General features: G+C 33.7%; 1 protein-coding gene across 4 annotated transcripts in view; it reads right to left on the bottom strand.

Annotated features, from left to right (window-relative positions):
* Window positions 1-13,333, bottom strand: part of GABRB2 (gamma-aminobutyric acid type A receptor subunit beta2) — a 247,237-nt gene that overhangs the window by 29,820 nt on the left and 204,084 nt on the right. For 3 of the 4 annotated variants that reach the window (XM_058722442.1, XM_058722419.1, XM_058722421.1), the window contains 2 exons: window positions 12,153-12,397; window positions 6,953-7,066 (listed from right to left, as the gene is read on the bottom strand). In XM_058722442.1, the coding sequence (XP_058578425.1) occupies window positions 6,953-7,066; window positions 12,153-12,397 (359 nt within the window). The remainder of the gene's footprint in view (window positions 1-6,952; window positions 7,067-12,152; window positions 12,398-13,333) is intronic. The other variant, XM_058722431.1, reaches the window with a different exon arrangement.

A 13,333-nucleotide genomic window follows, 5' to 3' on the forward strand; every position in this document is an offset into this window, starting at 1 on the left:
GGTATTACATTTCAGGGTTCCCAAATGGTCATCTAATTACTCACCACTACTTATTAAATAACTCACATGTTCCTAATGATATGAAATGACACTCTTATTAAGAATTTAGTGTATTATGTTTCTAAGTCAATTTCTATTCTCTTTATGTACATAGGACTGATTCATTACTATATTAATCACTCTTGTTTTACAATTCATTTAAACTTCTGGTAGAACTATTCTTATTTTTTTTCATCATTTTGCTGATTCTATATATATATTTTTTCTTTCAAATAAACTTTAGAGTTACTGTGTTAAACTTCTAAAAAAAAAACCAAAACAGTAAAGAATTAAAATTCAAAATGAGCCCTTTGTCATCCAATGAGATTACACTAAATTCATAGAATATTTTGGAAAAAACTGATTCTCTTAAAATGTTATTTTTTTAAAAAAAAATAAGGTATTTTAAATGAAGTTTTCTTTTATCAAAATCTTACTATTAGTAAAAGGGTTCTTTTTCTTTCCTTCCATTATAGGTATAAATATAAATAACATATATAAATATCATATCTAATATTATATACATATATATATTATTGTTTATATATTCTTTATATAGAAAAGCTATAGAAACTTCCCTAAATTTTCATATAGTTTCTAAAAGCTCCTCCCAGAATAAAATAATTTTTTTTGCTAAGAGTGAAATTCTTTTTCCTCCTTTTCTAAAATTCCTTATTATCTCTCGTGTAATTTCACTAACAATTTTTGCAAAATTAAATAACAGTGGTGATGGTAAGCATCCATTTCTTGTTCCTGCTTTTACTGTTCTATCCTAAGACAAAATGTAAGAGAGAAAGTTTGGATAGATGAAGAGAAGTTAAGAACCCTATAGCAAGAAAATATCCATCATTTCTCAATTTCCTAAGGGTTTTAAAATTTATAACCAAAAAATGAATACTGAATTCAGGACCTTTAAATATCTCTTGATAATCTATTGAAAGGGTAAAAAAACTTCACCTTTTTAACATATATATATGGTAAATAATATAATTTTATTTTGAAATTATATTTCATAGTTATGTTGTAAGGTAAAATTTAAATAAATTTTAAGTAATTTTAGGTAAAGGAAAATTTAAGTAAAGCTTAATTTAAAGATTTCTTTCCTCCACTGATATTCATTAATGAAGTGAATCCATAGCTTTTTTCCTACACTTATGCTTTTTTTAGATATGGTTTTGTCACCTTACTTATGTTATGCTACTTTCTAAATCATTTGAAAATTTTTTTCTTCTTTCTGCTAGGATCTCCAAGAGTTTAAATACCAGTGGAGATATTGGCTTATAATGTTCGACAAGATTTATTGTTGAAATCTTCTAGGCTAGATGATCTTTTAGAGTAGGATTACATTATTTTGTCACTTTTCTTAGTTTTGTCTTTGGTAATTGCTCTGTTTTTGTTTTCTCTTCCTGCTAGGGTTAGTGTTGCTAACTTATACTTTCTAAGAATGTCATGTATTTTATCCACATTTTCTAAGATCTTTGCATAATTTTCTTTTAATTTTGCCTTTCTAAAAAACAATTGTTATGCTTTTAAAAATTTCTACTTTGGCTCCCTCTTTGCTTCTTTAATAAGCTTTTCCTTTATCAATTATTTCCCTATTTTACTTAATTTTTTAAAAAAAGAATTTTTTTTACCTTCAATTCATCCTTATAATGTCATAACAGTCATAACTTGGTACTACCAAATAGTAATAATATTCAATATTCAGTTATTCTCAGACTTGGGTTTGCCTCATTTGTTTTGCCTGTGACTTTACATAGAATATTTTTCAATACTTTTGCTTTAGAAGTGTATCTAATAAACAGCATTTTGTTGGGTTTAGTTGCTTGATCAAATCTAAGAATCTTGCTCTTTTGATGGGTAAGTTGATAGGTGCTCTAGTTATAGCAGTTAAGATAAGCTTGGTCTTAATTCTATCATCTTAATTTCTGCTCTAAATTTGCTTTTAAGTTGCCCTCATCCTTATTTCTGACATGTAGCATTAGCTACCTTATCTGTATCTTCATTTTATTTCCTTCTTATTACCTAGGGTTTTTTATAGATTAATTGTCAGTTTTTGATTGTTTTATCCTAACTATCTTGATACTCAAACTTTCCTGTTTCAGTGTATAGGACAAAGATCTAAAAGACAAAAATGCAGATTCCCCAGCTTTCCCACTAAAGATTTTGACTTCCAATGTCTCAGGTGGAATCTACTAAATTTTAAGTGAGCATCCCAGATGACCCTAATGTAGGCAATCTATGGTGGATCCTTCCAGAAACATGGTCATAGTAATCTATGTTAATTTTAAATATATTCTTAATCTTCAACTTCTTGATTCATAAACTCTAAGGATAAAGGGTATTGAGTCCTTGCTATGAATTAGAAAACAAATACTTTGTCTCACTTCAACAACAGACACTCTGGTTTATTCTTTAAAAAAAAATTTTTTTTTAATGTTTATTTATTTTTGAGACAGAGAGAGAGCATGAACAGGGGAGAGTCAGAGAGAGAGGGAGACACAGAATCTGAAACAGGCTCCGGGCTCCGAGCTGTCAGCACAGAGCCTGATGCGGGGCTCGAACCCACGGACTGCAAGATCATGACCTGGGCCGAAGTCGGACGCTCAACCGACTGAGCCACCCAGGTGCCCCATGGTTTATTCTTTTTATACAGTGTTTAGTATCTAGTTTAAATAATTCACTTATTTTTTATTCTGTGACTTTAATTTCTGGAGCTGTATAGCTTTAAGTTGACATGCTATCTTTAGTTCTGAATGCTAGCACACTGCCTTTTCCTATTCTAGAGTTCTTTACTTGGACTACCTTTAATTGGGGCTAGAATTTTTTTTTTTTTTTAACAAGGTTTTGTGGATGCTATATTCACTACAACTTTGGAAACGGTGGATATCTTTTTCTTTTTTGCCTTTATCTATCAATAATAATATTCTCAGGTTACTTTGTCTCTGCCTCAGAACCCTGTAACATTTTTCCATTGTTTTACAAAATTTAATATTACTGTTGAATAGTTTGAGACCTAATTTTCTTCCCCTTCCTTGTAGATCATTCACTATTTCTGAATGGAAGTTTGGTAATGTCAGAAAGATATAATAGGGTGGTAATGAGATTATATAATTTTTACCTGAGGACCCAGTATACCCTTTGGGCCTAATGATTTATTTTATTGCATATATGTATAAATATATAATGTCTAGCATAAGAGTGTAGCCTCTAGTCATCTTTTCTGTTCAACCATTTCTTAGCTTTCTAATTATAAGCAAGTTAATTAGATTCTCTGGGTCCTAGTTCTTTATCTGTAAAATTATAATTACTGCAATAAAAGATAATAATAAAGACTATGTCATGAGATACTATATGTAAAGTGTCTAAGAACACAAAAGGCATCCAATAAGTATTCATTATTATTATAATTTTTGACATCAGACTTTTTCTAATCCATTTTGTTCCATTCTATACTGGCATCATGATTCTGCATGTTTAATCTGCTATGCCTGTTTTATATATTTATTATGTTTTTTCTAAGTGGTCTGTATCTTTATATCTCTTTTCTCTCCATTTGGCATGATTTGGCATGATTTTCTCCAGCCTAAACTCTGTGTCACTGCCTTGATATTTTGCCACACTTGTTTAGACTCAGTTACTAGTTTCTACAAAGATTACTTTGTCTTCATTTTTGCCTTTTAAATCACCTCTTAGCATCTTGTTTATCATTTCATCCTTGATCTTTTGTTTCATATTCTCTTTCAATTTTGGGTGAGAAAAAAACTTTTGTTATGGAAATTTTAATTTATCCTGAAGTATTTTTTTTTCCAATTAGAGTCATTATTCTGTCTTTTGTAACCTAAGTTCTTTTCTCTTTCTACCTAACTAAACAGACATAGACAGAGTCATTTGTAGTTTTCCTGCACAGCTGCCATGCTGTATCTTTGTTCAGATGTTTCATTTTGATGTAGACCTTTCTACAGGGTTTTCCTATTTGTTCAAATATAGCTTTGGTAGATTTGTCGGGATTCTGCTTGCATGAATATTGGCTCTGCTCATGGGTCTCTGTTTCTTTGTAGAGCTTCAGCTTGAGTTAAGTGTTGATTGTTTTTGTTTTGTTTTTCTATTGCTGTTTTATTCTCTATGGCTTTTGAATAGAGAGGAGAAAAACTGCACACAGGTTTTGGATTCTTCTGCCTTCACTTCTCTAACACGTCTGCAATTGGACAAAGGCACCAGTTTTTTCTGGTTCTTTATCCTTTTAAGGGCTTGGTGACTGTGTGTGTGTGTGTGTGTGTGTGTGTGTGTGTGTGTACTCCCACACACTCATATGGTGCTAGTGGGTATATGAGCTATGACAGAACTTTCCTGGGGAACAACTTGGAAATATCTATCACCATTTTAAATGCACATACATTTTTTCACCCAGAAATTCTATTTTAAGAAATACATCAAGAATCAATGATGTACAAACATGTCCACAGTAGAACGCTTAGAGTTGCTTATAATGGAAAACCACTTAGAAACAAGGCAAATATCTAACCATAGGTGCTTATTACATAAATTATGGTAAATATATCAATAAAATATCTTGTCACTATTAGAAATGGTGTATACTTATACTTGAAGGTATAAAAAGGCAAGTGGAAACTAGCAGTATACACAATAGCAGAGCGTAATTATTTATATAAAAGTATGTCACTCCCTGTAAATAAAAGGCAATGTTAACAGTGATTATATCTGGGTGTGGAGGTGCAGATGGTTTTCATTGCCTTTTGTAAATTAAAAAATACCATGAATTAGTTTTATAATTAGAAAAATAGTAATAGGACTAAACTAAGAAACAAAAAGAAAAACATTGAGAGAGAGATGCACTCTCTGCTACCATCTCTAGAGTAACAGCAACTATTTATTGAGTGCTCTTGGTCTGGTCCCAGATGAGGCCCTTAGTATAATTATGTCATTTAATCCTCTCAGCAGCTTCATGAGGTAGTGTGTTTTAGTTTTCATTTGAGGAACTTGAAGGGTGGAAAGGTTAAACATATTTAAGGTCGAACAGTTCATAAAAGACCATGCCTAAATGAGACCCCAATTTGGTCTGGCTGATTCTAAAAGCCACCATTTTCCCAGTGGACCCTACTGCCTCTGAGGATTGCCACATACATCTTGATGTTTTTACAGGTTACAAATTTAATGGCTCATTCAAACTTTTGAACACCAATCCTTATTTCATATACTAAGTTTGAAATTAAAAGAGAACTCAAAGGGTATAGTGAAGACACACTCAACAAAGAAATGTGTACAAGCAGAAGACATTAAGATTCATATTTCAATGTAAATCATGTAACATTTTCTTTAACATAAGTTTTATGAAATTGGGAAAGAGTTCTTGACAAGTGAGGGTCTAAATCATGGTATCAGAGAGTATCATTAACTCTTTCAAGTCATCAACTGAAAAATTTAATGCACCAAAGAGGCAAATTTTCTATAAAGTAGTCTCATGCTCTGGGGTTTTTCCTGAATTTTCACATAACTTTACCCAGTCACTATAACAATCATGCAGTATAGTTTGATTTTGGTTTTGCAAAATACATTTTTCAATCGTTTTCATCATAAACCGAAATTTGAATGGTGTTTTCTTCTAAATGATTAGTGCTCTACCCAGAATACTGCCCAACCAAATCAGTCTAGTTCAATTTCAACAAGACTAGCTAGAGTTAAAAACAAGAACAGCAATAACACAAATGAGATAGCCTAAGACAACACACATGGTAGGGGTTGGATGTTTAGGGGATTGGACTAAATTAGTGATGGCAAAATTCCAAATATTCCTTCTCCTGGAATCTACCTAATACCATTTATCAAACTCTGTTCTGTGTACAACACAACAAGTAATGAAGTTAAAAGGAAGCTTAAAATAAAACAGAGTAGCAATTTAATAGATAAACCATACCTTTCTCCCACCCCAAAGGCAATAATAATTTGGAATTAAGGAACCTGGGGTCAGAACAGTAAAATTAGAGAAGAACATGATACTCAGAAGATACAGTAACAGCTCATCAAGCATCAAGTCCTCATAGGAAAGATTCAGGAGCATTCATTGTCATTCACTGCCTCACCAGGAAACAGAAATAAAAAAAAAAAAGAGTTGGACAGGTTGTAGATGATAAAGTAGAATGGTGACAATTCTTCTCCTCCTCCTCCTCCTCCAATGTAGAGGGCAGTATGAATGACAATTTGCCAATTAATAATGCAAACACATGAGGATTCAAAAACTGAACTTTAAGTATTAGCCAAAAAAATGTTTTCTTTAGAGTTCATTTAAGTCAAGAATTATAAGGAACAACCTCAGGTATTACCTTTTATTTATCATTAAAATAGTGCTGATATCCACCAAGGTAATAGTTATTTGTAAAATAGTTATTTGTAAAATATGTAACAATAAAGCAACAAGGACTTGATGCAAACATAACATTCCCAGACATAAATTAATAATCTAGGACAGAAAATATAGGCTCCTAAATTCTGATCCAACTAATAGAAGGAATGTATAATTCACTACCTATTCCATTCATCCAAATAAACACAACAAGAAAACTAAGAAATGACATAGTATATAATGACATTCTATCTTCTCAATACAAATGAAAATGAATCTCAAAATATGATGTACTTGGTTTCTCTCTCTAGCACAATAATAATGACTGAGTGGAACAATGAAGCTTAGGCTCATCACAGTTATATTAAAAAAAGAAGAAACCGGAAAACCCCATTAGGGTTTCATGAAAACATTTAACTTATTTCCAAGTCTCTGTGGATATAAGTCCATAGGTTATCTGCAAAGACCCCATACATTATTTTACAGGGAACAGCTAAACAAATTGGCCCCAACAGAAATACAAATAAATGGATTAAAAACTGGCTATCTAACCGTATACAGAGAGAAATCGTAATTGGTAGTCCGTCTAGTTGGGGAGAGGTTTCCAGTTGGGTCCCACAAGGATCGATATTGGGTCCCATTTTGTTTAATATCTTTATAAAAAATCTGGAAGACAAAGTAGAGAATGTGCTAATTAAGTAGACTGATGCCACTAGATTAGGATTTGTGGTTAAAGTAAATTGGATATAGATAAATGCTACTGGTCTTTAGAAAGACCGATGTTAACAGAGAGGATTTTGAATTAGTTGTATTTTTTTAATCTATCATTAAAATATATATATAATTCCAACCACTGGAAATAAATAGATTTAAAAGATTTTAGTGGCTTTGCATAACAAAAAAAAATTAGGCACAATGGATAAAGGCGACACAGAGACTCACAACACCCATAAATGCAGGATAAAGAATGTTCCCCAAATGGAGATCTTCTGGGCACAGTTTTATTTAGAAAACTGGTGGTTGTGGGTCTCTTAATGCAATAAAGACATTGGAGGCTTTTTAGATATGTAAAAGTCAAGGTGGTGAAAAGGCAGGAGTAACTAAATTCTAATATATATACATATCTATATATATACATATCTATATATATTAGAATTTAGTTATATATATACACACACACACACACACACACACACACTTATTGGCAACAAAATAAACAATGAACAACATAAAGCTTAAAGGGAAGAAAAGAGAGTTGAAAACTTGAAGAGAACGTAAGAAAAGTAAGGGAAATTAATCAAGAGCAAATTCTATAAGGAAACACATATACACACATACACATACACAAACACACAAATAGAAGAATGCAAAGGGATAAATAAGAAGCACTCTCCTAACACTAGATTTATATATATATATATATATATATATTTTTTTTTTTTTTTTTTTTTTAATTAAAAACTCCATAAGACACTTGGGAAACATATTCAGTAACCCTCTTCCTGGTCTGAGGTTTATTTAAAATTCTTTGTATTTTACAACTTAAATTGTTACATGGAGACAATGTCCATGATAGTGCTTGTGGACTATGAACTCTCATGTGCAAACAGGTGTTTCCCCCCCACCTCCCCCAGTGAAGTCAACTGAATTGAATATATGGAATAATGTAGAATGAACTGTTAAATATTTTTTGTAATTGTTAGCATAGCAGAATGTACACTAGATACAAACTGGAAAATCCAGATGAGATCAAGTCTCAGAAATTGTGTTAGCTTTGTTATGCAACCTTGGATATTTTACTCTCCTTAAGAGCCTTAGTTTTTACATCAATTAAATGAATTAAATGGCAGGAAAGAATTGTTCTAAGAGCTGTATATACTCTTATTAAATTAAAAACTGCAGGAAACCAATACAGAGAAGAGAGTGGAAAAATGTGGACATATGTCATTGAGGTAACGGTGGGCTCCCACCTGCCTAGGCTTCCCACTTTCATCCCTCCCTGACCTCAGGACAGAGCACAATTTAAAAATCACTTTAGATGATCTGCCATGCTGCTTCTTTCTCTAGGAAACCTTCAATGGAAGCTGAAAAGGTCAATCCCTCTCCTGGTGACTGATTTTTCCAGAGCATCCAACAATACTTAGTTGATTATATGTTCCCCAGCTTTGGGAAAAAAAAGAAAGAAAGAAATGAAAAAAAATAAAAAAGTAAAATTACAGTTGAAAAGAATGGACATTCTTGATAAGAAATAGAGTGGCATTATTCATGATGCCAACACAAAAGAAAGTGATGTGCAATCAGAGCCCTATGTAGATCTCCTCCAACCTTTCATGTTAGGTTGAAAAAAAAACCACGGGAGTCTGGAATGTAGGATGGTCACTTTTTTTGTTTTAATCAAATCAAGATGCCTCTAAGTATTCAGGCCTGATAAATGATAAAGTTTGTAGTTGGTTTGCCATAGATTTTACAGCTAATACCTGTTGAAAAATGATTTCCTTGCATTGACTTAAACTCTATAGATAGTATCATCTTTTAGGAATGGGATTGGACCCTATATGCTCTGTATTTACAGTGTAAAATACATGAACAAGCATTGGTGATACAACTGGAAGCTATAAATTTACTTTAAAGGGTAATAATTCCTATCACTTATAATATTTTAATATTTTATTAGTATTTACCACTTACTGAGTGTTTAACATGTATTAAGGACTATGTTATCCATCCTCTCTTTACATTATCACAAATAATCTTCATAATAGCGTATCAGAGAAGAATTAACCCCATTTTATAGATGAAGAAACTGAAGGGCCAGTTTCTTGCTTATTTATTACCTGTGGTCACACAACTGTAAATAGACAGTAAATACTGAAACTGACTCCAAAATCAGGTTTAGAACTGTCATGGTAAATTAGAACTTATGATGTCTTGATATTACACATTTTGATTAAAGAAGGTGGAGAAACCACTTGTGTTTAAGAGCTATAAGAACACAGAGCACTTAGGTGGCTCAGTCAGTAAAGTGTCTGTCTTTGGCTCAGGTCGTGATCTCACGGTTTGTGAGTTTGAGCCCCACACTGGACTCTGTGCTGACAGCTCAGAGCCTGGACCCTGCTTCAGATTCTGTGTCTCTATTTCTCTCTACTTCTCCCCCTCCCCCCCCCCTTGCTCTCTTTCTCTCTCTCTCTGTCTCAAAAATAAACAAACATTAAAAAAAATTTTTTTAAAGAACTGTAAGAATAGAACAAGCATCTTATATTTTTACTGGGCTTCAGTTTCTTGTGTTTGAAACTAGAGGATTGGATTAGACTAGGGTTTTTAAGCTCAGCAATATCGACATTTGGGACTAGATAGTTCTCTGTTACGAGGAGGCTGTTCACTGAGCAGAAAGATGTTTGCCAGCATTCTTGGCCTCTATTCACTAGATACCAGTGCTAATCCCCACCTCCCGGTTTTGACAATCCAAAAAATATCTACAGACATTGCCAAAGATCCTCTGGGGGAAAAACTGCCTGAGTTTTAAGAACCATTGCACTAAGGCACCTGGGTGGCTCAGTCAGTTAAGCATCCAACTTTGGTTCAGGTCATGATCTTATGGTTTGTGGATTCGAGCTCTGCATTGGGATCTATGCTGACTGCTCAGAGCCTGAAGCTTGCTTCAGATTCTGTATTTCCCTCTCTCTCTGCCCCTACCCCACTCATGCTCTCTCTCTCTCAAAATTAATAAACATAAAAAAATTTAAAAAAAGAACCACTGTACTCAAAGAACTCTGATATCATTTTTGTTCTCTGATATTCTATGCTCTGAATTGTGGGTCCAACTTCAGCCACTGTGGACTGTGGCTCAGTGAGCCATTTTCTACCTCCAGCTCAGTACATTGAACTTAAAACTCTCTGAAGCTCTCCAGGTTCAGTTTGCTATAAAACTGCCACTCTCTGGCTCTTAAATTCATCATTTAAATGCAAACTGGCATGAAAAAAAATAGGGTAGATGAAAGTAAAAAGGATCAGATGTTATCTTATTAGGTCAGCTTTTCATTAGGGCAATTGATTTAGATTCAGTTCAAATTGCAGTCCTATGAGATAGTGTTATTTATTAACTTATTTATTTAACTGAAGCTACTATATCATAAAAATCATAAAATGGTTTTTAAAAGCATTCTTTTCTTTCACAGCCTGAGAAAGAACCTATTGACAGATTCTAATAAGTGAAACATCAGGCACTGTAAAGAAATTGACAATTTTCTAGACCCATGGGTCATTAGCCATCAAGGGCCATACTTAAAATTTGCATCTTTACAAATATCAACTCCTGGCAAAGAAGTGCCTTTGATTAGAGAATAGTCCAAAAGAGACAGAGAGAGTGAGAGCGAGAGCAAGAGAGAGAGAGAGAAAGAGACCTATGGATATTTGAAAACATTAGTGAGTTAAAGCTTTCATTGGGTTTGCTCCAAATAAAACTTAACTGTAGAGATTATTTGTGATGTGCTATCCTTGGAATTCAATTGAAGTCAGAAATATTAAAGTGTCAATTAAATAATGATTGATCTGGTTAATAATACCAGATAGTTTAAAAGTATTACTGTTTTCCTAGTTTCATTACTATGAGCTATTTATTAAATTCAACACTATGCACTACTTTATAAACACTGTTTATGGCAGATATTAAAATAAGGCCTTGTTTTTTGGTTTATATTGAAGGATTTAAATTTGGGCTATGGGAAAATACATATATAAATATTCTGTTTAATGCAGAAAGTTTGATAGAGGAAGCCAGGTGAAGTAACATTTGGGTAGTGAAGAGGGTTGGATCCATTGGGACTGCTGTCAAAAACCTCTAAATGAAGATTCTAAATCTTGGCTGCAAATTAGCAAAACGTTTGAAGAATATTTTAAAAACTATGATACCCAGGCATACTCCAGCACATTCAAATAAGAATTTCTGGGAAAGGAATCCAGGCTTCAGTATTTGTTAATGCTCTCCCAGTCATTCGATTAGGCACCCAAGGTTGAGAATCATTGCCTTATAGATTAAATAGCATTTACAACCACATGGAAATTGTTCTTTGATTATGTGTAACAAGCAAGATGGTGGTCTCTTACAGTCACATGCTTCAGTGACTTTAAGTGGTACATGTGCAAGGCATTAAGTAATTATCTGTCACTTAAGGAGAAAATTATTTTTTTTTTTACCCTCCACTTCTCTTTTTATCCTTCTGATGACTTCAAAGAGAAAGCCTTCATTTATTGCTGGTGGATCTTTAATATATCTCTGCACTTGTCTATCTCCCTTTTAAATCAAAGAGAACAGGCTCAGGCCCAGAGTCTTCATCTAGTGTAGCCTAGAATTCATTTCAATAGTTTTATGTTTATTACTTAAGATTATCTTCCGGCAAGTAATACTGATTTAAGTGATACAAAATTTCCTTTTTAAAAAACTTAAAGTGAGTAAATGCACATAAGGTATAAAATAGTACATATTATACTCATATATGAAAAAATTCACAAAGGTAGTTCTCCGATGACTATGGTTTGGGCAACCCTAGTGTTAAGGTAAAGGGCATCCAAATGTAACATAAGTTTTGGCCATAATTGTGCCTCCATCACTAATTAACATTGTGATTTTGGAAAAATTACCCATTCTCTTCCCTGGGCCTTGGTTTCCTCATTTGTTAAACAAGGCCATTAGCCTATATTGCTGGCATTCTTCTACGAGTTTAAGAATCAAGGAGGGCTTGCCCTCTGAATTTACCTTGTTGACATCCAGGCGCATCTTCTCATTGTTGGCACTAGCAGCTTTCTCAGCTGCTTTCTTTTGGCGTTGGGGTCCCCTCCCAAAAAAGATGTAGTTGACCAAAGCATATTCCAGAAGGGCCATGAAAACAAAGACAAAGCACCCCATCAGGTACATGTCAATGGCCTTCACATAGGGGATTTTAGGGAGAGTCTCCCGCAAGTGGGTATTGATCGTAGTCATTGTAAGGACAGTTGTAATTCCTGAAAAAAATGACAAGAGTTAGATTAGTAATGTTCCTGTTTCCTTGCTGATTTCATCATATTTGGAAAGGCTAATTGTGCTCTTTTACTCATTCATACATGCCACAAAATAGCTTAATGGTACATACCTGCCCTGTGATAGGCCCTGGAGACACATTTAAATCATTAATTCATAGTAACATTAATCATTTTGAAGCATTTCCTTTATTTATATTTATATATTTATAGTTATATATCTAGTGGTAGGCTAGAGATGTAAATTAAATGTCATGGCAGACACGTGTGTAGGGTGAGCATCAAGGATACGGAGAAGACTCTGGTTGAGCCTTGCGATGCAGCAGGAGAGAGGTCAGGAAATGGAGACTTTGGAGCTGAGTACTGAAGGATGAGTGGGAGATACCCAAGTAACAAAGGACTGGAGGTCAAAAGTGAAGGTAGAGAGAGCTTTTATAAAGAGTGCTTTGAGTGGGGGTTGAAAGTACACAGTCCATCAAAAGCATCTCAAGAAAGTCAATGTGGGTACATTATAGGATATGACAGTGAGCATGGTGAGGAGAGTGAAAATTAAGTAAGGCTGCATAATGCAGAGCTGTATATACAGGCCCTAATGGGGAGTCTGAACTTAAAATGAAGGTGAGGTGGGGCCACTGACCAGCTTCAAGCAGGGAGACATAGGGACAAATTGTGTTTAGGACAATCATTCTTGTAGTAGTGTGAAGGACAGAGGGAAAAGATACAAGACAGGAAAATGGAATACCAGCTAATAGTTTTTCAGAATAATCTAAGTGATAAAGAGGAAATGAATCAAAATAATCAAAATAGTATTGAAATCAGTGACTGCATTATACGGATGGTATGGGCAAATGATTATAAAAATTTGGAAGCTGGAGATGACGGGTAGCAGAGGAGCAGGTATCTAGCCCTCATGTTTCTGGA

This window comes from Neofelis nebulosa, chromosome 1 (genome assembly GCF_028018385.1).
Source record: "Neofelis nebulosa isolate mNeoNeb1 chromosome 1, mNeoNeb1.pri, whole genome shotgun sequence".
Lineage (NCBI taxonomy): Eukaryota > Metazoa > Chordata > Mammalia > Carnivora > Felidae > Neofelis > Neofelis nebulosa.